This window comes from Melanostigma gelatinosum (genome assembly GCF_949748355.1).
Source record: "Melanostigma gelatinosum genome assembly, chromosome: 23".
Taxonomy (NCBI): Eukaryota; Metazoa; Chordata; class Actinopteri; order Perciformes; family Zoarcidae; genus Melanostigma; species Melanostigma gelatinosum.
The window spans coordinates 5,939,006-5,965,862 of NC_136656.1; the positions used below are offsets into that span (position 1 = coordinate 5,939,006).

A 26,857-nucleotide genomic window follows, 5' to 3' on the forward strand; every position below is an offset into this window, starting at 1 on the left:
ATGTTGGAAAAATCTGACGATGAACTTGCAAGAGCCTCTTTTACCTCGGCTTTGTTATTTTGAGTGTTGGGTGTTCTTTGGAAATGTCACCCCCCGGTTTCTCCTCTCCATCCTGAGTGACCTGGAGGGAATGCGTGCAGGAGGAGTGAAGCTTGAAGAAGATGGGGGGCGGGGGGGGGGGGGGGGGGGGGACATGAAGAAGTGAAGAGGAGCAGTGGAGCTTGACAGGCCTCAGCCAGGCTAGAACACGCAACCCGAGACTGTGCAGGCGGTTGCACTAACAAAGCCGCAGCCAACGACTCCAGCCAGAATTCCCACAACTTACTCGGCCCTGACACAAATCCTTTTTTTTTGGAAATTCCCCTCATCACAAATACACCTGAGAGACCATCCCCCAATCCGGCCTCTTGTTTTTTGACAAGTGATGCCAGACATCAGCGTTCTGTGCTTAGCTTAGCATAGTAATTGATTGCAACAGTGCAGCATCCAAACAGAACCTGAATCCACCCTGATCAGATTCCAGATTGATTTCCAGTCAGACATTCACCTTGAGGGCATTTGTCCCATTTAAAGCTTGAGCCTCAGTTTATCTCATGATCTTTTTAATTCCCCACTACTGGAATCACAGCTAGCATCACCAGCATTTTTCACCAGCCGCGATTCAGTGGAGGTCATTTTAAGATTCCAGCAAGTATGTTGTTTGGCGTGCCGTGGCTATTTGGCACTTTCTGCGCGTCTCAGGTGGCTGATTGCAGGTCGCTGTCTGGTTGCCCATTAAAAATGAAACATGGCTTCTTAATTACATACTGGCACTTTTGGCAATCATGGCCATACTCATGTGTCACTCCCTTCTCTCACTCTCTCCGAGCCCCCCCCCCCTGTTTTACTGGCCTCTTTATCAGTCTCTCCATCTCACCGCTCTCCTCTCTGTATCCCTCCATCTCTCTTGGTTGACTGCAGTAAGACACTAGCCCTGCAGTTTATGTTTGCTCCCCTTGCCCCAAGTCCTTGCTACAATTACTTCCTGTGGTTCACGGTAGTGGGTCACTGCCATCCGCCAAAGATATTCACAGCTGAAATTACACACCCTGTGTTTTCCAAAGCAGACCCACCTAAATCGTTCTATTATCCTACGCTCCACCCAGAGGGTCTGGTGAAGGTGGGCTTAATTATAAACCCAGACATCCAGAGAGATCGGGTTCAAAAGGCTTCCTCGGTGGATGAGGACTGGCAGTAGAGAGAACACAGTCAAGAACAAAGTCACCATTGTGTGGACTTGTGTCCAGGTACTCTATCACATGGGCATGAATGAGTGACATTGGAGGATTTGATTGGAGGTTTGATAATGAGAACTCTAAACCGACTGCATAGTCTTAAGTAACGTGTCTTTACTGTGTTCTCAACATGCTGTGAACGAGTCTGAGGTTTCGTGCAAAGGACGAATGCTCTACTGAACAATGTGTTACCAAGTCAAGGTTTGCTAGGAGATAAAAGAAGTACAACAGCTCAAACAGAGTGCTGCTGACGGCGGTTCCACCTTTAGTTCGGAGGGCCAAGAGGTCACACGTTATTGACACGAGTGGTACGGTCCTGTTTTTATTGGCTCCAGCTTCGCTAGAGTCAGGCAGCCCATGTGTTTTCCCTTTAGCGTCCAGGAAACAGGCCGAGCCCAGCTTTCGGCCAGAGCTCCCAGTAGACCTGTGGGCTTGTTTGCATTGTTCATTTTTTGGGATGACGGATTTGCTCAATCACCCGTGGCTGTCACAGCTGGCTTTCAATCACAGGCGCACCATAAAGAGGCCAAAAAGAAGTCCCGGCATCTGGTACAGCTGAAGCAAACTAGTGCTAACTTGTAATTAAAGCCATACATTGAAAGCTTGGCCACTCCGTGGGGAGGACACATCATGGGGTTTAGCTACTTTATACATGGATATGTGTGTCAGTGATGAGATATTATTTTTTTATTTTGTATCTTCTTTAAAAAGACACATCACACAATAGTCAAAAGACAGAATTGGCTAAAATAAACGGGACTTGGCCATGACATTTCAGTGTGTCTGTGTATGTGGGAAAGCACTGCTGGATTAATTGGCAGCTGAGTGGACCATGAGGCCAGGAGGTCAGGGTAGGAGGTAGAGGGACCGGCATCAAAGGGCATGTCGTCAGTCAGGCTTGACGAACTCACCGGGTCTGACCAGTATGTGGTGAGAGGGGGTCAGCAGGAACAGACCGCGAGGGGAACCCTTTTACCTCAACAATGTAAAATCCTCCTCACCATCGCTCACGCATTAAAGCATCTTCGGGGTCAGCAAAAGAAAAACCCAGCCGTCAACCCTAACATAGTGTGAGTGCACAGCAGATTATTATCATTAAGTCACGTGACGAGTCACCTATGAATACTGGATTTGACAACCAGAAAGCCATATGCCATTTCACACGGCACGTTGGACAATTCACTTTCTCTTCCCCGGCTACTTCTGAGACACACGCCTAGACATGAGCACACACACACACACACACACACATATAGGGGAAGAAATGACTACAAAATAATCACTTTTTACCTTGTTCATTTATTTAAAAGACACAGAATGAAGGGAGCGAAGGTCGGCGTGCAGACGGTGGTTGCTGCAGATTGTAATCCAGAGCCTCCGGCGATCTCTGCGTGAACTCCATTTTCTGGTCTGCAAACAAATTAGGTTTTTTTTCCCTCTCTCTCTTCTATCTTACTCTACCCTCCAGTGAAAACAAGGGAAATTCAGGTGAATACAATCTATTTGTTCATTTGACTTTTTTTCCCACCCTTTTCCTGTCGCCTTCTTTTCTCCCTCCCAAACTCAATTTCCCGTCGGTGCGCGCCTGCTCGAGTGTTTCTTTTCTTTGCGACGGTCTCGCCAGCAATTCATTAGGCAACACTCGTTTAATTTGTATCATTAGAAAAGCGTGTTTCCCAAGGAGTATGGCACTCCAATAAATCTGATCCATACAAAGTAGTCGTCGTCCCCCCGACCACACACAAGCCGTTGTATTTATTAACAGACACCTCACACCAAACAAGTGTTTCGGAGAAATAGTGTGACAAACAAACAAACAAACAAAACCTGACAAAACATGGTTTAATATCTTAGGGTACTTTCAAGTGTTATTACACTTATAGACAGCAGTTCTCCTTCTGGGCCCCGATTTTAATTATGCAACAAGTGTTTGACTCTCCAAGTGAAATTTGCATGAATATTTATACCAATTCATTTGTTGAGTGTTGATTGTAATTACATGGAAACATGATTTATTGCCAAGATTGCTTTGCTAGCCAGCCAGCCAGAGAAAAGACGGGAGGATATATATATTTATTGAAAATAAATGCAAATATATGAATAAATGCAACTTTACGAACAGGCACACGGAGCTAAAGGAGGCCCGTTTTGTCCCCAGTGGCTTGTGGGATAATTTCATCATCAAAAAGACAATCTTTCACAGCATGTGCCTGGCAGAAATTCAGAGGTGCTTCCAGTAAGTGTCTCAGGATGACAAAATAACAAAGAGGTTCGCCTTCCTGTTGTGACCTGTATACACTCGCTGAGATTGTCCCTTATATCCGCGTGCACACGAGTGCCGTCACTTCATTTGTCACTCTTTTTTTTCCAAAGATATAGACACGCGTTCACGCATACCAAATATCCGTCGGCGCGATAAGAGCTCGACGTGATGTTTTTTTTGCGTCAGCCTCTCAGATAAAAAATGATCCAAAAAACGGGGAGTGGGTAGATGTAGAAAATGAATGGCGGCCGACAGCAGATTTCATTTCATCAGGTGAGACAATCGGTGGGGAACAAATGGAAGGCGATGGAGGGAGAAAGAAAAAATATTTGAGTAATGGGCCTCTCGTTTCATATTCTCGTGACGGAACGAAGAGACAAGCAGGACATAGGGAGGAGGGGAAAGCAGAAGAGCGGGAGAACAAGTAATGAGGTCCGGCAAGGGGCTGGAGGAGAAGATCAGCTCCGACTGTTTGTAACTCATTAATGAATAGCGTCAGCCATTTGTTATGCCATTCATTCTGGTAATGACCAAGCCGGATCTTTCACTCCTAGTCTCATGTTCCTTTTCCCCTCTTTCATCCCCCCCCCCCACACCTCTGCCATTACTTTTGTACAACGCTCAGACAGGGATTGAGAGATGTAGAGGGGAGGGGAGGGTAACGGGCTGAGACGGTGAGCAGGAGGCCTCCGCTTTAACGACATGCTCTGTTACTGCTTAACTCGGCACACTGTTCAATAATTAGCAGGCTACACTTATTGGCAGTGGGAACCGCGCAGCTCATCCAGCACAAAGCCGTCGCGCCTGCACGTCTAGTAGTCGTCCCCGTTTGCCTGCACTGGCCTTTGTGTGAGTCGAATCAGACCTCCCGCAGCGCCGGACGCTCGTTCACCTTGTCCTCTTTTTTTTTTTTTTAGTGGCCAAAATAAACAAGTGAATCAGGCCGGTAAATTCCTCCCCTCCTCGACTGTAGGGAGTCGTCTTGGTCCCCTGAGCTTCAAGCAGGCTTGTGAAAGGCTTCCTTTGTGAAGCCTCCTGGGTGTCCCCAGTTACAATGTCTTCCCATTGATAGTTTGCAGGGTGTGAGAAAGGCATGACCTTGTTTGTTGCGATAAAAAGGTCTTTGTGATGGAGCAGATTAGGTTGTTTGTCTTGTTTTTAGGGTCAGGAAAGTGACATCACAGCTAGCTTGGGAGATTTACGCTCCAATAATTGTGTCCTTCAAATCTAGCCAGCACACTTCCACGTCTCCTCCAGACTCCTCAAGTGAATGCATCGTCTCCTTACCCTTGCCCCCTTTTTTTCCTAACCTATTTCTCTACCATCCTGACCCGAAAACACAGAGGATCCAACTCCCTAGCTGTCCTCAAACAATAACAAAAAAAAGAAAAGCAAAAGCGTCCCTTTTATAGTGACCCCCGGCCGTTTGGTTTCTCTTGTAGCCGTTTCGCCGAGTGACCTTCTCGGTGGTGAGCCAGCCCCAGGACCCTCACCAGCAGGGATCGCTGCAGAGCTGCTACGACAGCGGCCTGGACGAGTCGGAGACGCCCAGCAGCAAGAGTTCGTCGGGCCCCCGGCTGGGCGCCCTTCCCCTGCCCGAGGACAGCTACGAGAGGACAACGCCGGATGGCAGTGTCGGTGAGGCAGAGCACATGGAAAATGGTAGGGGCAAACACTGAAGGAGATTAAGAAAGCGCTAAGATACAGGAAACATACACGTACTGCCTAGACACGTACAGAAAGCAACCCCGACGGTAGACAGTCCTCAGAAACACACAGAAACATGTGAGGTTCGGCCATTTTTTTATTATTATTTGTTACCAAGTAGACAGTTCTGTAAGTGTTTTGAGTGCCTGAGGATTCCTGGTTCGTACTGTAAGCGAATCAAGTGTGACGTGGTGTTGAGGCCGTGACACAGACGCCGTTGCAACTTTCACCAAAGCTAGAGCCCCTCCACGAATGTACATCGTGTGAAGACGAGGCGCGGGATTTATAATAAAACCGATGGTTCTGTTTCAGAAGACAGCAGGCTTATTTGATCAAAGGCGCGATACAAGGGAATATATGTAACAGACGTATTCCGCAAGATCAACACCTTTTCAGGCCGTCTTGCTCCCTTTTCAGTTCGCAGCTGTTTTTTCTTTGCAATCCTTCATTCGTCGTCTTGATTTCAACCCGACCGAGGATATATTTTGCTCGAGATCTCTTTGAGATGAAGTGAAGGAGGAGTAGCAACGGGGGGTTAATACCCCACTTGAATTGTTTAGAAGCTGTACCGCTGTACTGATTTGCAATGTGTGCTGGCTTGAGGCCCTGATGAAGGAGTTTATTTTGCTACAATTGGGAGATGGAGCTGATTGGAATGCAAAAAAAAAAAAAAGACTGCAGTCTAGAGAGAGTGAGTGGGAGCAGTGGAAAAAAAAGGCCTATTGTAAAGGCAGTCCCTGGGTACAATGCTGCATAACCTCACAGCCACCCTGAGCTAGTTTCCTACCAAGACCAAAATATGTGTGTAGCTGGGTGTGCAGTGAGAGATGGGGGTAATGGTCCCATTCATAGTGTAGGAGTCTGAGGCGATGCTTAACAAGGAGGAGCTGTCTTGAGAGTGCTAAGCCTAAGTGCAGAGGCTTCCCCCACTGCAGCTTAGGGTAAGATTATTCAAATGGCGTACAGATTCACTCTTCTTTTTTCGACGGATTTGTTTTGGAGATGATGTCTTAACTTATCTCAGATCAGTGGAGTCAATGTGACATTCCACTGTGTCCACAAGGTGAAGCCCAGACAACCCAGACAACCCTTTAGAGAGGGTTAAATGTCTAGTTATGGGTTTGCAATGACCCCTAAGAAGGCAGATAGAAAGTCAGGCACAGATGTGCACATCAAACAGGCAGTTACAGAAGGTGCCCGCGGTGAGCTTTCCTCAAATTGTTTGGCCTCAATGCAGATTAAAAAGGATTTAAACCACTTTAATGTGAGCCGATAGGGCTACCTGGAGGACACTTCAAATCTCCCCTCTCAGACAATAGGCACCCATTTACTGGCCGAATTAGACCCAATCAAAAGACTCATTTCAATTTGGTCTCCATTTAAAAGTAATAGGACAGGGACAGCTGATAGCAGGAATCCAAGTCAGACGAGAAGTGAGGTCAGCCCGTCAATCAAATCCACCTTGAGAAAAAAAGCCCATATATCGTAAGATATTGTCCAGTGTGAAATATTTTACACTGAGCACATTGACCCAAAGTATGTGCTCATTTCATCCCCATCAATTTTGGTTTCAGCTCAATGCACATATGTTGTTAATTCTTCCCTTTTCAGCTGTTTCAGAGGGTACGATTGCAAAGTACACTGGAGCCTTTAGAGGAGATTTGTTGGAGGAACAGAGTCAAGGTTGATTCGTGAATCAGTCTCCATCCAAGAGAAACACCATGCTCTGCTGCTGCTCGCTATCTTTAGTGAGATCAGCTGAACTGTGTGTTTGTAACTGTGTGTGTGTGTGTGAGAGAGAGAGAGAGAAGATGGAAAGGCAGTACAAGGGAGTTTGTGTTTTGTTCAACATAATGTTTTCAATCTTAAAGCAAACCCGGCATCTCCTGCAGCGCGTGAGCTCCTACGATTTGTCTTGGTAGCCTGGCGTCAGCGGGGGTGGCCTTGTGGTCTGGGAGACGAATTGGTCCTGGTGCTGTCATTCAACCCGAGAAAAAGGCAGCTTCATGCTACCTGTTCAAGTGTCCTTGAGGAAGACGTTGAGCCTCATGCCTGCTCACTTCTGCTAGGTCACTGTGGATAAGGGCTTCGGCTAACTACCGAAGTGTAAAGTAAATGCAATCATCTAAGGTTAGGGCAAATATTGGCAAAGTGCTTCACCCTCTTGAGGGATGCTAACTACAGTCATTAGCACTCCCCCTTGTGTTGTAGCCAGAACACACACAGACACTAACAGCACTGCTTTATGTGGAACCTTAGCCCTTTTTGGAAACGAGGGAGTTATGAGGAAAGAGGGAAAACAAGAGTGAGCAGATGGCTTTGCCGAGGCGCCCAGTGTTGGTGTGAGCGTCATTAGCGACAGGTAATTGCTGGCATTTATGTGCGTAATGCAGCGGAGAGTCGTGGGAGGTCAGTTTTATTTCTTGTCCTGTAGAAGACCAGAAGTAAAGGAGGGAAAGGCGAAGAGAATTTCTGTGTGTCGTCGAAAGAGCCATCGGCCTCAATTCAACAGCATGAAAACCTCGACCCCCCCGAGGCCTGAGTGTCAGTTTGCAAACGAAATCTGAGGATTTGAGTTTTGATTTCCGTTCACAGAGTTACTGATTCATCATGTTTGCCGTTGCTTTGTAACAGGGTCGAAAGCGGACAAAGGCTCTTGTCCCCTTTATTTTAACACACACACACACACACACATGCGCAGGCATCCGTACTTACACAGACCCAGACAAACGCACACACAAAGACAACACACACGGCCTGTTTTTCATTCTCTGGCCTGCCGCTCTTGCTCTTCATCCCTTCTTCCTTTCCACCGCGCAGCTGTACCGAGGGACCGTGTTGTCTTTTTCCTCATCTCCTTCATCAAGGTCAGGTTCCGAACTTTATTATTTTCTATTGGTTGACTTCTTTCCATGGAGAGTATCAAATAAGGATAAAACAAACCAAAAAAAAAACCCCTCTCTCCATCCAAGACAGATTCTTCCAGAACAGTCTCCAAACAGGGAGTGCTGGGGTCATCGCGGGAATATCAAGACATTGTCGAGCCAATCCACACTGCACAAACGATCACACAGGGCTCCTCTGTATAGTTCTCTTCTTCACAGACGTTGTGTCGGCAGAGTGAGCTGCATGCCAGGAACCTAGGAGAATTCTGCTGCATCTTCACAGATGTTTCTGGATTTGTTCAGCTGAACAGTGCACAAAGAATTCAATTTGTAGCTTTTAGAGCAAAAATAAACAAAAAAAATCAGTTTTTAACCATAAGTCTGCCGCAGCACATAGTTCCATGTATTGCTCAGCTGTGGCGTTTGGTGCATTTCATAAAGTCTTGATCTTTTTTTGACGCACAGCTGGGCCACTCACTTATTCATAAGCTTACCCTGGCGCTCATCCGATATTCATAAACGCTGAGTGTTTGGAGTCAAACACCCGATTAGGCCGCTACGGATGTGGAAGAGCCCTTCCAGATGCACGTCGTTATCGCTGGGTCAAAGACTCGTGCTCTATTATTGATCTCACTGATCAATCGATCACTGATTTTTTTATTTTTTACCGTGTTAGTTCAACTGCACCTTAAAAATAACATCCTTCCACACTGCCCTTTCATCGTGAGTCAGGTGTCTGAGGTGTTTTCTTAGGAAACCTCCCCGCGAATGGGAACAGCTCCGGGCGTTGAAGATGTAATTGTTCAGTGCATCAGTGCAGCTATACGGTTCGCTCTGCTTGTTGCAGTAGGTCACGCTGCCAAGGAGCTGTTTGACCCACAGCATGAATCATTATACGGTGGCTTTTTCTTTATGGCAAAGAAATGCTTGCGGCTAATGCCAGGTACGCTAAGCTAATGTATCCCGTGTGAATGTGTGTGTAGGAAAACTTTCCTCAACAGAACTTTTTTTTAAATTTTCATACCGCAGGGGTCGTTTGTGCCTTGTGACGCTCACCGAGAGGTTATACATTAGTTTACCCAACGTTTTATTGACCGCTACATCGCTGAGTGTATCTCACGGAGGCTGATGCCGGCTGCTAAGACGGATGAACAGTGCAAATTTATTGTAGCCTCTAAGAGAGTAATAGCACGTCCTACTGGCTGCTAACGTTAGCATGCCTCCCACGTTTCTGTGCTTTGGCTGCCAGACAACCACCACCACCCCCCCCAGCGCGCACGCACACACACACACACACACACACACACACACACACACACACACACACACACACACACACACACACACACACACACACACACACACACACACACACACACACACACACACACACACACACACACACACACACACACGGCTCTATCTCTCCTGTCTCTCCCGCTGAGAAATATTGGGCTACCACCGTTGGATTACAAACATCATTTAGTGTTGGCTAGCTGGCCCGATAGAGTGGGACAGACAAGTGGCACATCACAGCTGCTGTCAGTGAGGCAGTCGGTGTGCACAGACACCGTCTGAGCCTGTGCTGACACAGACAGACAGACTGAAATGCACACTTTTACACAGAGAAATGAACACAAATGCCCACGCACATACAAATAAGCTTTAGCCCCACACACACACACACACACACACCTCATTCAGCACTGCATCATTTTGCAGCTCTGTGAAGCACCTCACTTGATCACTTCATTGTTGTTTCTGTCTATTTCCAAAGCTTTGCCTGCTGGAATGCTGCTTAGCCTGGTTAATAATGTGCGTGTGTGTGTGTGTTTGTGTCTGTTACTCTGTTCATTAGGCAAGCCCAATTGTAGGGCCAGATGGCAAAGCAAATTTGTTTAATTAAAACCATTCATATTTCAAGAGCCGAGCGGCAGCAGCACTAGTCTTAGGTCTGATTTCCCCCAACTTGGTGGAGGGATGGGAGCGTGTGTGCTTGTGTGTGTGTGTGTTTGTGTATGTGTTGCGTGCCCACCAGCACCCGGTGGAAAGCGGTATGGTGAAAAATCACCCAGCGGAAGGCATTCGCGCTATCAATCAGCATGTTACACACACTTTTCCCCCGATTGCCCTCCCCAAGGTTGCACTCCATGTGTGCATGAGTTAAAAACACTCCAACATTAATTAGGAAATTAAAACCGGGACGGAAATGAGAAAAATAATAATGAGTAACAGTTACAGTCAGGTGCACTTTGCGGCAGGGTTTGTACTTGTCGTGCGTGCCTGCAGTCCTCCGCCTTGCGTCTCTCGCTCATTTCCATCTGTCCCTTACCCCAACGCCCCTCATTTCTTTCCGTGGTATCCTCAGGCAAGCCGACAGCGCGGGAGACAGAAAGAACAAGAGGACCTGGCGAGATGCCGTGAGAGAAAGCATGGCACCGCAGAGTAAATGAGTAGCACATTTGCTCAGGAGCCCAGAGATGGATCCAAGGATGGGGAGGTTGGAACGAGAGCAGCAGATAGAGAGGGAATTATTTTTAAAAAACAACAACAGTAGAGGGATAGAGAATGAGAAACAGAAGGGGGAGGTGTTAAGAGATGGGGTTACATGCGTGGAGAAGTTGCCAGCAGGGAGTGGCGCTTGACAGAGAGATGATTGATCACTGCTCAGCCAGAGCAGGCAGGTATTCAAACCCCGGTGTCGCATCCACAGTCCTGTCTTCCTCTCTGTCTCTCCACATGAGCACATATGGACTGCAAAGCCCACCCAGTGCCGTCTAACTCCTGCAACACCCCCCCAAGACTGAATTAAGCCTGAAGAAATACCTGCTCTTCACAGGGAGCAGAGAGACCAGAGGAATCTGTTCGCTAATGATTCCTGTTACAAAGATCAATTCACCAGACTGTGCCGCTTTCGGTATCCAGCCATGCATAATTTGCCCAGTTTTGGAGACAGCCAGAGTTCAGAAAAAGACAGATTTGAAAAGAAAAAAGAAATCTGTATCACTGTGAACAGTTCTCGTTGGTAGTTTTGAACCAAAGTCCCTCTAATAGTCCCTAAGACACGCAAGATGATGAATTCATGTTTCTTCAACACCTTGTTTCTTTTTATATCTTCTTTCTTGTGAATTTGGCCAAAATTTGCCAAAAAAACAAGCCAAAAAAGCTTTTGGAACCACTCAACTTGAATATAATAAACAGTTTTTTCGCCGTACTTTGCCAAATTGTATTCGACTTTATTGTATTTAGGTGGAGGCAGAAGGCTTTAGGGACAAATATTTTGTAATTTGCATGACCTGAGCCTTTAAATCTACTTCAGTGATAATGTTAACGGTATCCTTTATTCGTCCAAATATTACACCCTCCGCGATGTAAGACGACGCGAGAGAGAGACTGCCAAAAATAAACGAGAAGTTGTATTGTGTAGGTCCGGGTGTGGATAATGGCATTGTTGCTGTGGTGTTTTGTGTAGCGACAGTCGGGGCGAACACCCACTCCTGACAGAGATTAAAAAAAGCCATTCAGCTAGCTTACAAACGACCGACACACAGAGGCATCGCGCAGCCACGGCGGCCATTTGGTCCGAGAGAGCAGAATAGAGTGCAGCCACTTCATATTGACTGCAAGTACAGAATACGAGCCTTTCACACAGAGAGACAGGCTGTAAATGTGTTGTAAAGGTGTTGTTGTCAAGTACTCGCAATGAAAGCCCCGCACGAGTGAGGCGGACATGTTTTCCCAGGGAATACATGCGCGTCCATTTTCACATTGGGTTGTCTGTTGTATTCTTGCTTTTTTTTTTCCATTCTGCAAGCTGGACGCACACGGTTGATGAGTCAACACTCGCGGGAGAAACAGCCGAGGAACGGGATGGGTTTCCGTGAGACTGCAGAGACATGACTGCATTTTCAATGAGGGCCTACAGTCATACGCGCCGCCATGCGCATTTCGTTGCTTTTTAGGTGCAACCAGGCGGTGACTCGCAATTTGGCTCGTCTCCCAATGGCACGGGCATTCGTTATGTACGGAAAATAAAATCACTTTCTCCGACAGCTGTTAAATTTGGAATGCACCTTCCGTTTTTTTTTTTGGTCCCACACCCCCATACCCACCCACACACACACCTCTCTCGCGATCTCATCCCTCCTTGGGCGAGGGTATGTATGTCAGGTGTAGCTTTTGGTGGGGCGGTCTTCAATGAAGACAATTGAACACCTCCAAGGCACTCCGTCTCCTCCTGGTCTTCCTTCTCTCTCTCTCTCTAACTTTCCTCCCCTCGGTCCAACTAATCGGTTATGATTCTGAGCATGATTGTGGACGAGGTGAACAGGTGGTGCCGAAGGAACATCAGGTGTGCGGTGCTGGGACACGGCGGGTGCCATGTCTTTCCCAGTGTGACGTCCGTAGCACGGGAGGGAGCTAGCAGCGGGTTTATTTCGTTATTTGTACATTGATCTACAACTGATCATTGAAGGTGGGCTGAGAATCCACAGAAGACCACTGCAAATTCATGCACATATGTTACAGCATACCGACTTCACACCAGCAGCATATCTGAGAGAAACGCTGAGAAAAGAATGAAGGCATTTTTTTTTTTCTCACTTCAGGGAATTTGTTGGAAAAGACAACAAACAAACAGAATTCAGAAAAAAAAAACATATTCAGGTGTTCACACATTCTGAAGGCCGACACCAAGCCGGGGCCGCTCATGCATTCATTCATGCGGTTTGCTAAACATACTATACTTTATGTGCAAACACCATCTCTCACTTCCCCCTACTCATATCTCACAGTTAAAAAGGCGCATACACACATCCATGGATAATAACTCTGCTGGAACACTTTTGTTCTGCTCAACAGAACAACAACCAAAAAATAACGAGCCGCAATTTCATTTTGCACACAAGAAATGCTGCGGTAATTACGCAAACGCCGCGTCAACAGAACGCTAAAAACGCTAAAAAAGGTGAGCGGCTTTTTGCCAAAACACCAACCGAACCAACTGGAACCAGATGCGACCTGCTTCCAGTCGATATACATGAATGTGACATCTGGGAAGAGATGTCTGAGTGTGTGTGTGTGTGGATAATACAAGCAGTAACACTCATCTTCACCTTTAAGGTCGGAATCGCAAAGCGTGTACATTTTTCCGTCTGTGTTTGTGCACCAGCTGACCCGGCCGTGTTCCAGCCCTTTATGTGTTTATCTAACACGCCAGCAGCGTAACCTCCTGGAAAATCCGATACTTCACATTGTGCTTTTTTCTGCCGCCCCCACAACTTTTGTCCCCAACACATGTTTAGTCTTGTGAAAAACAACACAAAATACCTTAAAAACTTTTGTTTTCGTAGCTTTCTTCTTCTTTTTTTGTTGTTGTAGCCACCCCGTCCGGGTTCACCCACGTGTGCCTATTTACAGAACAGCTTGCTGTGCCACATCTCCAGCAGGCATGGCGGCGAACTGGCATCGCTTCTGGGAAGGGATTTTGTCAGGAAACTCCCGACTCTGCCAGCAGCGTCGGCTGCTACAGCTAATTGATACCAATTAAGTCGTATTATTTAGGAATTTGACATCGTGTTTGTCTTTTAATCGGGGTGGTTTGATGACTCAGAGACACAGCTAAATGCTATAAAACCGTCAAAAGGCAGGCAAACAAATGCTTACTTGCTTGCCGCAGGCAGTATTCGGAAAAGCTAATGATGTTTCAGTGTGATGATCTAAACCCCAGTATGACACACTGTTTAGGGCTGTGCATTGGCAAGAATCTGTGCAGTTATACATCATCGTCATAGCACATGGTTACAGCTTAGTTATACTGCCTTATCAATCATTTCACAACTGTTAATACATCAGTTACAGATGCTTCTTATAGGACGATTGCGTTATTTAAAATTCCTCCAAAAGGTCCTTTCCTTTGATGTAAATCACGAAGCGAGTGTTTATTAGCTGCTTATAAATACTATGGTGGGTTAAAGCGCTTTACAGAAAGTGTGTGTGGTGTGGATCAATACTGTGTGCTGATTGTGTTCCAGCGTGCATGTAAAACGTAGCCGGGTGTGTGCGTGTGCGCACATGCCTTTCGCATGAGAGTTTGGATCCAGGCAGAGATGCATCATACTCTCAGCGGTGCAACAACTACGGGTCCGCAGCCCACCAGAACTTATTTTTACTCCCCTCCATCCTCTTACTCTCTCTCCCCCCCCTCTGCTCTCCCTTGCCTTGTAGAAACAGATGAAAGCGTGCAACACTGGAAGAAGGGGGTTATCCTCCCGCTCTCCTCTCTTCGAGGACTAATGTGTCTCATATGGAGGAAGGGTTGGGGGGGGGGGGGAAAGGATTAAAATGAAAAGCTAACAGTCTGTAGAAGGTGGCTCACCAGCCGCCCTCTGGCAGAGCCGTGTTCGAGGTGGCACACACTGAGACCTGTGACACCTGGGATGGCTTTCATAACACCACCCCCCCCCCCCCCTCCTGCACATACCTCTCCAAACCGAAAGACACATACAGAAAGAAGGCTTTGATACACACACACAAAAACCTCCTGATACAGCTGTATGCATGCACACAATCCACCTGGAGGGACAATATCCTCCTGAGTTCCTCGAGCTGAGGAATTTCATTATTTCGTCTTTCGTTATGTCCTTTTGGCAGGCGCTCATGGAGACAATTACACATCACATATGCATTAGAAGAAAAAAAATCCTTCGCAAAGTGGATGTGTGGGTATTTACTTTTCTATTTCAGGGTAAAAAAAAATAAAAGGAATACTCGTATGTCTTCCCCTGAACAATCCTTCTCTGGTTCTCTCTGAGGTCTAAAGAGAACCGAGGGTGAGGTTTTGTCTGAGCGAGTGACTTAGTGCCTTTCGAGAGAGACTTTTCACAAGCGGCTCGTCAGTTTAGTCCATCGAATTCTGTTTCCCTGGAAACTGCGAGGCGAGAAATCGCACATAACGGTCAGCGTTAGCAACATCCATGTTCTACGAAAGCGTATGGATTCAAGACAAACGTTCGCCAAACCACTCCCGTGAGATTGTGATGTGGTGTGTGTGTGTGTGTGTGTGTGTGTGCTGCTAATATTTGCTCCTCTCTCGTCAGTGTGAAGCTGCATTCTTATGCATTGTTTAAAGGGCTTTGGCGTCTTCGCTCTTGTGCCGTCTCTCGTAGCTCACAATGTGAACAGATTATTCATATCTACATAAAGCCACACAAAGGAAAAACTCAATGTATTTTGCTGCTTTTTTTCAAACAAAAAAATAGCACTCTTTGTTCCTTATCCACACATACTTAATCACTCCCACGTGCTCCTCTTTTTCCCTCTCGACCGCCCTTTCTCCGATCTTGGAATGCACGGATTTGAGGTTGGAATGAGATGTCGTCGACGGTACGCCAGAGCAGGGAATAAAACAACCCGCTGACAGCTTGGGAATTATTTAGGGGCACCATTTCCCCCACCTCCCTCCCCCCCCCCCACGCCGGGATGAATACATTGGCACCCAGTAATTTAAGTGCCACGTCATCTAGAGCCCACGACTTGAGATATTTCACCCGGCTCTTTTTCTCTCACCGGCCCTTGGCGCTCCCCTCCCTGTGTTTGTTTTTAATTTCGGAAGCATAGCTTAGCGAAGGCTAAGAAGCGTACATACAAGTTCCCCCAGGTGTGGATTTTGTTCCTCCTCAAGGTTACAAAACAAGTAGCACAAAGTAATCCTCCTGTCCTTTGTGCGCCACTCACCGCGGCGGCCGTCTTTCTAAAGCCGGTGAAAGGCTGAAATCACCTCACAACAAAGCTCCGGCTCAGTTATGCTCATCTCTGATGACTGCGGCCCGGAGCACGACTTCCTGTGAGGGATGACGAACGCCAAAGTGGCAGTCAAAAGCCTCCGTTTGTTTTTATTGGACAACACAAAAAGCACCCGAGAGCCAAAACGATATCAGCGGACACAATCGGTGGGAAGTAACGCGACACCGAAACCAAACAATGGCTGTAACTGTGGGATAGCCAGGTGAGTTGTTTTTCTTTCGCCGTGGGGGTTTTTACGGAAAAAGATTAACCCTTTGAACAAATGCAATAGGGGCACACCTGTTTCTGTGCTATTGTGGCAAAGCGTGCGACTCTTTGTCGGTTTCCTGCCCTTTTGTTTGCAGTCCCGCCCGCAGACTAATGGCTACCTTGAAGGCTAAAACAATAGCATTTATCTTGTCTCTCGCACAAAGTAACCCTCAGGCAACCACTTTAGCAAGAGGTTGAGGGAGTAGTCGCATGAGTGTCGCCACAGGGCACACATTAGATTTAAGTGGAGGAAACAAACTAATGAGCAGTGACCAACAGAGAGTCAAGCGTTGCTGAAAGAAGAGTTGAACCCTCCGCTTCCCAAGTCATCTAACTTCAAGTTATTCCAGTTTTCTGTTCTTTGATTTATTTTGGTGTCTTCTTTTTTTCCCCACACATTGTCTTGGCATCAAGCAACCTTTCAACTTTTAGCGAGGGTGAGAGGGAAATAAAAGGAAGCAGGAAGTGACTGACATGATGACAAAAGACGCCCCTCCATGCGGCCCCCGCCACCGAGGGCCTGACAAAACAGGGCGTCCCTAATCCAGATGATGTGCCTGTAAAATCCGCTGACAATGCCCACGAACATAGTGAGCGCACACTTGGGGACCCGGTTTCAAACGTGCAAGAATCACTCTTTGAGAGAATGCCCTGAAATCAGCTTTTGGCATGCCTCCGCAAACATTGCGTCGCTTGCAACTCGCTGCGAGTCAGTGGATTTGTTTAATTGTTGGAGTGATGCAGCTGAGAAGAGGCTTACCTCTGACGCATCAAGAGCTTGTATACATAGAAAAGAAGGAATCCTTTGTGCTGTAGGTGTAAGTGAAAGCATTTTGTGAAATACAATTTTCAAATTACACTAAAGTGTTTTTTGGTTGCACCAGACTACTGTATTCTCCGCTGCATGCGCACTGGGGCTGTTGGGATGCAGAAAAGCGCTGCTCAGCCTGCCTCCCACACACAATGTACGGCTTTGGATTTGAAAATCTTCTGGAAGTGACAGATTGGGTTCACGCACTTGCGCCGGGAAACAAGTTACAGTCATTATCCAGTTATAGCGGTCATGATGAACTCGTTCTCAAACGACTCTTTGGGTAGTTGTCTCGTATTAGGACTGTAACACACACACACACACACACACACACAAGTGTTTGCCATTTCATGGCTTCACTCTAACCTAATACAGAACTGCTTTTAACCAATTAAAGGGGTATTGGAGGTGGACCCTTGGACGTGGTCACTGATTCGTTTGTAGACCACAGTTTTGGACGAAAACACGGACGACACCCAGACCAGACAGCGTCGTGGTAGCAACCTGTCAATCATAATGTGACGCACCCTCAAGCATACCCTGCTGTATTGTCTATTTAACTCTTAATGGGACCGTCCTTTATCAAATAAACATCATTCTGTATTGAAGAAGACTTGATACCAGCGACAATGTCAACCAAAGTAATAAATCGAGTGAGAAGTCGGGTCATTTTCTCATAGACGTCTTTGTGCATTTAGAGGAGTCGCCTCCTAATGGTCATTAGAAACAATGCACGTTTAAGGCACTTGAAGAACAGCATCTCACGAGACATCTGCAACCGTGGCTTTCTGGCTTAACCGTCGGTGGTCCAGTTGCATTGTGGGAAATGGAGGAGCCAGGTTTCGAAATGTGGATTAAAAGCAGATGAAATCTCTTGTTCTGCTGCATCAATTTTGACTGACATATTTATTTTTAACCATCCATTGTGGGGTCGGTGAGGTAGTTTACGAGTGCATTACTAAATCATTGTAATACATTTTTAAAACGCTAAAAACAACCCGACAAAAGAATTCTGATGAGAATTTAAGGGAATGGACTCTGAGTTTTACTGACAGTGAAAGAGAAAAAAAAAAAAGAGACCGAGATGAATGATGGTCCCATCACCCCACACGTTGTGAATCTGAAGTCAGGCCAGCATAAATCATTTTAATCCCTGAGCGATTGCAGACTGAGCAAGGACACACACACATCCACTCACACGCGTAAGCATTTATACACACAAACACACACTCTTCACCTTGTTCCAGAACTCCTCAAAGCACCATTCAAATCACTCGTATTTATTAAAAATAATAAAGAGGCTGCACTTGCTGAACGGCTCACGGGGCTTGGGCGAGGTTTAATCTTAATCAAACGCAACCGCAGATTACAAGCAGCAGGAGCAGATGGTTTCGGCGTGAAAATTGCTCTTGCCAGACGCTCTTTTCTCCCTCCCTCCTTGGTGTTATTATGATTATTACTACCCGTGCTTTTTGGTGATTTCATTTCGGTCTTAAAGGCATTATCTGGGCTTAAGACCTCGCTGACCAATTCCAAAAAAAGGCTCCAGTTAGGACCTTTCATTGGTGGCAAAGTCTTAATCCACCTCGATACATACATGCAGTCATCCCCCTCTCCTCTTAAAAAGACCATAGCTGTCAACACCCATGTTCTTCGGCTGAACTCTGTTGCGGGGACAAAGCAATTTGTTTCGAAAACATCAGAGGAGGCGCAAGGGGGGGGGGGGGGGGTGAGAGTGTATACAGTGTATAAACTGATTTTTGTCGAGAGAGACTGCGAGAATAACGAGAGCGAGCTCCTTTTTGTGGTCTGGGGCTTTGACGGAAAGCCTGCAAGCCAAAGAGTTTATCCTCTGGCAAAGGTGATGATGGGAGTGAGTGAGTGCGAGAGAGAGAGAGAGAGAGAGAGAGAGAGAGAGAGAGAGAGAGAGAGAATGCCGGAGTGCATAGACGTGATTGTATTCTGTGCAAGGTGTTACGCAACCTCGTCCCTTTTCTTGTGATTAATTGTGTGTGTGTGTGTGTGTGTGTGTGTGTGCAAATCTTCACATGCAGGCAGGTGATTGATTCAGTTTAATCTGAAGTGCTGATGATGTGAATAGGGCAAAACATAATGAGAAACAAAGAATGCACAGTTAAGATCCAGAGAGCACTTCCCCTGATGAAATGCATCGTCTGACACGTTTTCCTACACACACACACACACACACACACACACACACACACTAAACGAAGTCTTGAGCCGCTGGAGATCAAAATACGAAAGAAATCCATTTCTAAAACGTCTTATACGTCGTGTTTGTGAAACTATAACTTGGAGAGCAGGACCAGGAAACACCCGTTAACGTCAAGATTCAACGGACCAATCCGTAAGTGCCGTTTATTGAAAACAGGAAGTTAGCATGCGATACGTCTGGTGCCCGAAAAATATCGGCCAACAAGTACAAACGCTCCCAACCATTGCCAGCAGGATGTGACTCCTTCATGTTGTTGTGAAAATGAGGCCACAGACCAACGTGTTCTCCCCTGCAGCAGGAATTATCTGCAAACGAGTTGCTTCGAATCAGGCAAATGTTCCCAGCACACTCGGTGACACCAGCGTTTGGAGTTTGGAGCGTGATGTGTTGTGCATGTGTGTGTTTATGCGTGCGGCGACTGTAAAGGTCCACTGGACAGCGCTCTCTTTACTCACGCGGACAGGCTGAGAGCTGTAAAAATAGAATGCAGCACATTTCCTCTCGAGCCTCTTCTGAGATTGAGAAGCAATGTGCTCACAGCTGCCTCACTTTCACATTCCCCTAGTTTCTAACTCGGTGTGTGTTTGCACACCGTCTTTTCCTCTTTTTTTTACCCAATGTGAGCAGAAATGAAAAACAAAAAAGTAGCATGCCAACTGTTTGAGGCGCAGAGAGACAGACAAGAGAGGGTCCTTCTTTGTTCCACAAACCCCCCCCCCCCCACACCCACCCAGCCCTAGACGACTCGTTGTAGTCATCTGTTTATCCAAAAGCCTCAATATGATTCACAGAGTGAGCAGCTCGCCACCTCCTCAAGACATGGTTGTTGTTTTCTGGGTCTTTTTGGGCTTATTTAATTGAAAAATATTATTCTCACCACTCGGTGACACCGCAGCGTGTGAAACATGGATGCGGCCCCCTCTGTATCCAATTAGGAGCCAGTCATCTATGATGACGCCGCTGTGTCGGCGGGGGAAGGGTTCGGGTGGGACGGGGACGGGGACGGGGACGGGGAGGCAGCCGCTACTGCAGCTAATAATAGACTAATAACTGTGACGGTGTCTGCTGACATGTTCAGCAGTGTAGTTATTATTTCACGGGGGGGTTTGGTTGCATGAATGTGTGTGTGTGTGTGTGTGTTAGGCCACATGGATGATGCACGTAAGTCACGGGTGTGTAACAGTAGGACACATCATATACACTGTGTGTATATGATGTATATGATGTGGGCTGTGTGTTCCCGCTGCTTATGTTGCTCTGCAGCCGATGCGGCCCGTATTCCAGCAGGCGATACGAGGAGAAATATCGATCGAGACGTCGCAGACAACCTTGGCTGTCGGGAGGGCAGACATTATATGTTGCTTGACCTAAAGTTGTCTCAGTGCGGCTGAATGGACAAACCACCTCACCCCTAATGATGTATTTTCTCCTGCAAACTGACACGCTTGTTCTAAATGTTTGTGAGCTCGTTAATTGCGTTTCCACCTGCGAGAGAGAGAGAGAGAGAGAGAGAGAGAGAGAGAGAGAGAGAGAGAGAGAGAGAGAGAGAGAGAGAGAGGCAGATTCTGCAGGCGAGCCGCCGAGAATGACAATCAAAAGGAGTACCGGCAGCTGGACGGCCCTTCTCTAATAATAGAAGCTAAGGCCTGGGAGCAAGGTAGAGTGTGATAAGAGCTGTTTGCATAATGAGAAAGGGAGTGTGTGTGCATCTAAACCCCTTTGCACACACACACACACACACACATTAGGTACAATCACGTTGGCTTAACCGTCCACCCATATGCCATGGCACGAGCAGCAGGACACAAAGCCACTGAATGAATGCTGTGAGTCTAAAGGCTTCGGAAACCTTAGTGTGTAGATGTCAGCCTTTCTTTAAACAGGTCTCTAACCTTGGCTGGCAAACCTGTGGCCTTATTGACCTCGCACGAGGCCAGTGGATTAACACTGAACCGTCAGGGCTGTAGGAAAATGTATCGCCGCAGCTTTTTTTTTAGATCTCGGCATCAGCCCTCCTTGTCGTGGTAATTTCCAACAACAACGAGACAGAATTGCGAGTGACTTTACAAGCAAAGACTTTCCAATTTCACCACCGTTTTTTGTAAAATGTTGTTCTTACTTCCACTTTAATATCACAGACTTACTCTCTATGACTGCACGCATTTGTCTTCGCTTTCAGAGCTGAGATTAGATCTTGTTAACTGCTGCGATTGCTGTGAAACAATATGGAAAAAGAACGTTTGTAAGAACATGAAAGAAAGTCTTGTGATTACAGTTGGTAGAAGTCTGCTGTAATACCGCCGCTGTAGCAGTGATCTCGTTGGCGGCCGGCAGTTTGTGCATCGCTGACAGGGAGATGATATACCGGCCGTGGCAAGTGCTGACAGTAAATGCCTCCCCCCCCCCTCCTCCGTGTTTACAGTAATAAATGGATTATGGTCCATGGGCAGCTCCCTGCACACACGTCTGCTCCCGGGTTCACACATGAGATGGGAAAGAGAGGCCGATACAAGCAGCCTCCGGTTGAACGCTAGCGAGTCGCTAATCACGTTAGCATCGATCACGCGAGTGCGCCGGCTTTGACCTTGCCCGCGTTGCATTGGCTCTGAACTCGGAATGAGGTAGCCGAGCCGCACCTCTTACGGAGCAGTTAAAGGCGCAGGGCTCACGGTGCGAGTGCATTAAAGAGGCGCTGATACGTGGAGGCCGAGCGGGGGAGCTATCGCTCAACGGGCCGCTTCGCACACGCTCGACTGCCGTTGTGACCGAGAGCTTACATGTTTTATCCCACGTGTCAGCGTGATGTGTGTGGGCCGCTGCCGCACAGGCGCCCCCCCCCCCCCCCCTTGTAATGCACTAATATATTAATAATATATTAGAATTAAGCTCATGCCACTGAAATGAAAACACCGGAATTAGCCGTCAAAATGAGAGGCGAGCTGAAGAGAGTTGGAAAGAATGGGGGGGGGCCTGTAGTAATATGAATGCAATTTTTCTTTTCAGAAAGTCAGGGATGAGGTCGCCACAAATGATTCCCCTCGACATAAGTCCGGGAAATGAAGCTTGCTCTTTTCAACAGGGATAATTAGCTGGGCTGACAGTCGACCCCCCCACACACACACACACACACACTCTAGTTTGGGACTATAATCCCCCCTTTGAGGATGTGCAAGTGACAGAAGTATTTCTCTTTTTTTTTTGTCCTTCTAGAATATTCCAGCAATTAGAGATGGTACAATAATACCCATCAACTCAGTGTAATTAGCGAGCATTTGAGATGATGCCAGAGAAACTGAGAGGCCTTTTGACCTCGAGTGGGGTTGAAGCAGTGATACGGTTTCGTGTCTCGCTGCGTATCCGTGTGTCTCCGGGTCTCGACGTACACCAGGGAGTCGAGTTCGGATGAGTAAGCAGTGTACAGCCGAAGCAGCACAAAGTGTACCTGCGGTTCCCTACCGCCCGAAGGGCCGATTCAGCATTAATACGCAAGCGCATTCGAAGAGTAGTGCGTGAGGTCGTAACCAAAACCCAGGCCTCTGTGTCTCTGTGTGTGTGTGTGTGTGTGTCTTTGAAAAGTTATCTCTCTCCCGTCTGTTTGTTTTCAGCTGCCAACTTGTTGTTGACTGTCTGTGTCCAGCGATGGTTATCACAGTTGATGATGCCCTTCTCTGTCAGGCCGCGACCCCGTACTCCCACTGAATAATCATCTGTCAGAGGCACAGAGAGGAGGGAGGGTATATAGAGCAACAAGGGACGGAGGGAAGATCTGGCTGAGTGCCTCCGAGGTGTTTAATTGTCTCCATTGATGGCCGCCCCACCTGCTCGCTTGACACACATTCCCCAGCCAAGACATGTCACGCATAAACAAATAACTCACGCATCCCCCCCATTGGTCCCTGTTCGCAGGGTGGTGCCCCGTTATTATTAACAATCATTAATGATTGTTACTGACATTAATAATTCGATTAATGTCCATGTTAATTGAAGCAACTGATTGTGCTCCCAATTATTGCCAATGCATTTCAGGTGTGAGTGTGTCATGTGACTGTCTATTTAAGCTGATGCACCTGCGCAGAATAAAATACGTGTTTTCTCAGAACTTGACCCAGTGGCTGCAGATTGTTTGTTCTCCCAGGTTTAAATGTGTTGAGTCGGTATATCTCTAGTCAAGCTCTGCAGAACAGGTTATGGGCCCAGATGCGTTAGACGTTTGTGCAAAGAGATATCCGGCGTGAGTAGCCACTGAGAGACATTTGCTTGTGTGCGTATCTCACGGATTGGAGTGCCAGCACCATGAGCGGACATACGAGTTCACGTTGGTCTCGTCTTGTTTTTAATGGGGACGAAAAGAACTATGAACTGTGGGAGACAAAGTTTTTGGGACATCTGCGGTTGCAGAAACTGAAGGACACCATTTTGAATCAGCCCGCCGATGGCGCAGAAGAAAACGCACTGGCTGAGGATGCGGCGAAGAACGCGGAAGCGTACGCGGAACTGATCCAATTCCTTGATGACAAAAGTTTGTCTCTGGTCATGCGAGAGGCAGCGGATGACGGGCGTGGAGCGCTCAGGATTTTGCGTGACTATTATGCAGGCAAGGGTAAGCCCCGCATTGTATGCCTGTATACAGAACTGACTTCTTTGCAAAAGATGAGTAGTGAGAGTGTGACTGACTATGTCATACGTGCTGAGATTTCGATCACAGCGCTGCGTAATGCTGGAGAGGTTTTAAGCGATGGACTATTGGTTGCAATGATTTTGAAGGGGCTGCCAGACTCATTTAAGCCTTTTTCCATTTTTATCACTCAAAGTTATGAGACTCTCTCTTTTGCGGAGTTCAAGACTAAGTTGCGCAGTTATGAGAGCACTGAAGGTATGCGCACAGCTGCGGCCGACGACAATGTCATGAGGGCCCAGGCGCATCCAAGGAGGGCTGCCCCAGCAGGCGCAGGTGCACGCAGCACCGAGAGCGGGGACATTGTGTGTTTCCGTTGTGGCCAGAGAGGTCACAAGGTAAGAGACTGTCAGCGTGGTCAACAGTGGTACGGCCAGGGCGAGAGTACCGGACGGCGAGGAGGATGGCGACAGTGGCAGCGGGACAACGCGCGTGGAGTGTCCGAGGAGATGGATGACAACACCTTCGTGTTCAAGCTGGTGACCAGCGAGCCAGGAAGCGGTGTCACCAGAAAGGGCTTGATGGTGGACACCGGTGCGACGGCGCATATCATCACTGACCTGGCGAAGTTCAAGAACTTCGATGACCGATTCCAGTCCGAGACGCACTGCGTGGAGCTGGCCGATGGCACAAGCTGCACGGGGGTCGCGGAGCGCAGAGGAGACGCCGAGGTGTGTCTGATCGACAGCAGGGGGCGGCACCTCAGTACCACACTGAAGCAGGCGCTGTACATCCCCTCGTATCCCCAAGACATCTTCTCCGTGAGAGCTGCAACTTATCGTGGGGCAACGGTGATCTTCAAGGAAGGAGAAAACGTCTTGCAGTATAGAGACGGTACGCGCTTCCTCATTTATGAGCATAACAGACTGTTCTATTTGCCTACTGTGTCAGTAAACAATGACTGTGATGATCAATGTATGAGCTGTCATGATATTCAGACGTGGCACGAGATTTTGGGGCACTGTAATTTTGATGATGTCATGAAGTTAGAGAATGTTGTGGATGGAATGTCAATCAGGGGTAAAGCGTCCAAACCCATGATATGTGAAGTGTGTACTCAGGGCAAGTTCACTCAGAGCAGAAACAGGAAGCCTGATGTGAGGGCCAAATCAGCCTTAGAGCTGGTTCACACTGACTTGTCAGGCCCCATTGACCCAGAGTCCAAGGAAGGGTATAGGTATGCACTTTCCTTTACTGACGACTATTCAAGTGCAGTGTTTGTGTACTATCTAAAGTACAAGAGGGACACTGTAGAAGCCACAGAGAGGTTTCTAGCCGACACAGCCCCATATGGGAAAGTGAAGTGTATCAGGTCTGACAATGGTACAGAGTTCACAGGGCAGGGTTACCAAGCTCTACTGCGTAGGAATAGAATCAGACATGAAAGATCAGCACCATACTCACCACACCAGAATGGCACTGCTGAGCGTAACTGGAGAACCCTTTTTGACATGGCGAGATGTATGCTCTTGGAGAGCCAGTTAGCCAAGGAGCTATGGCCGTATGCGGTCCAGACAGCAGCAGTGGTGAGGAATAGATGTTTCAACAACCGCACTAGAGAGACACCTTACTTTATGCTGACAGGAAGGAGACCTAATGTCTCCAGGATGCAGAAGTTTGGTACTGTATGTTACGCCTACAGGCAGGACAGGAAGAAGCTAGAGTCAAGGTCTGACAAGGGCATCTTCGTTGGTTATGACAAGAACAGTCCAGCCTATATGGTCTACTACCCTGACAGCAGGAAGGTGATGAAGCACCGACTGGTGAGGTTCATGTCCTGTGTTGAGGGACAGCAGACTGATGACATGTCCGACGATGACACTGGTGTGCAGTCTAACGCAACCAGACCTGACCCTGACCAACCCGAGCAGAACGACATCCCAGAAGCTAGGCCAGGTCCAAGCCAGATAGGCCTACAGACAGGTGGAGTCAAGCCCGAATCCCAGTCTCCACGGAGATACCCTGCTAGAGAGAGGAGGAGGCCAGACTTCTATGGGATAGAGAGTGATCAGGCTCAGATCAACATTGATTATTGCTACAGGATGGTTTGTAATGTACCACAGACGTTCAGAGATGCTGTGTCTTCATCCAACTCAAGTAAGTGGATAGATGCAATGGATGAGGAGATGAAGGCACTGAGGGATAACAACACATTTACTCTGACCACCTTACCTGAGGGCAAGAAAGCAGTGGGGGGTAGATGGGTGTATACTCTCAAAACCAATGTTGATGGATCTGACAAGTACAAGGCCCGCTATGTAGCCAAGGGATACAGTCAACGGATGGGTGTAGATTATGGAGAAACGTTTTCTCCTACTGCCGACCTGACTAGTGTGAGAGTGTTGATGCAGAAAGCTGCCCAGGAGGATCTGATCCTGCATCAGATGGATGTTAAAACCGCCTACTTACATGCACCAATTGATTGTGAGATTTACATGGAACAGCCAGAGGGTTATGATGTAAAATCTCAGACAAATGGGAAGATGGTGTGTAGACTAAAGAAGTCACTATATGGGCTTAAACAATCAGGTAGAAACTGGAACATAATGTTGCATGACTATCTATGTGAAAATATGTTTGTACAGAATCCAGCCGATCACTGTGTTTATGAGAGAGAAACGGAACATGACAAGGTGATCCTACTGATCTGGGTTGATGACCTGGTTATTGCAGCCAGTGATGAGAGTGCTTTAAAAGCAGTAAAAAAGATGCTTGCTGTGAAGTTCCAGATGAAAGATTTGGGCAGACTGAAGAATTTTCTTGGTATCACTTTTGACCAGTGTAATGGATGTGTGACCATGTCACAGCAGAGCTATGTTGACAAGCTGCTTGACAGGTTTAATATGCAGGATTGTAAGCCCAGGTCAACACCTTGTGAACCAAAGCTGCATTACACTGATGAGAAGCTAGGTGACCCCAGAAAATACAGAGAGGCAGTGGGTAGCCTAATCTAC

General features: G+C 47.3%; 1 protein-coding gene across 2 annotated transcripts in view; it reads left to right on the forward strand.

Moving 5' to 3' along the window:
• The window catches only part of pcdh7b (protocadherin 7b), a 101,174-nt gene that overhangs the window by 39,349 nt on the left and 34,968 nt on the right, over nt 1–26,857 (forward strand). The window contains exon 2 of one of the 2 annotated variants that reach the window (XM_079295769.1): nt 4,980–5,199. In XM_079295769.1, coding sequence (XP_079151895.1) covers nt 4,980–5,199 — 220 coding nt within the window. The remainder of the gene's footprint in view (nt 1–4,979; nt 5,200–26,857) is intronic. The other variant, XM_079295770.1, reaches the window with a different exon arrangement.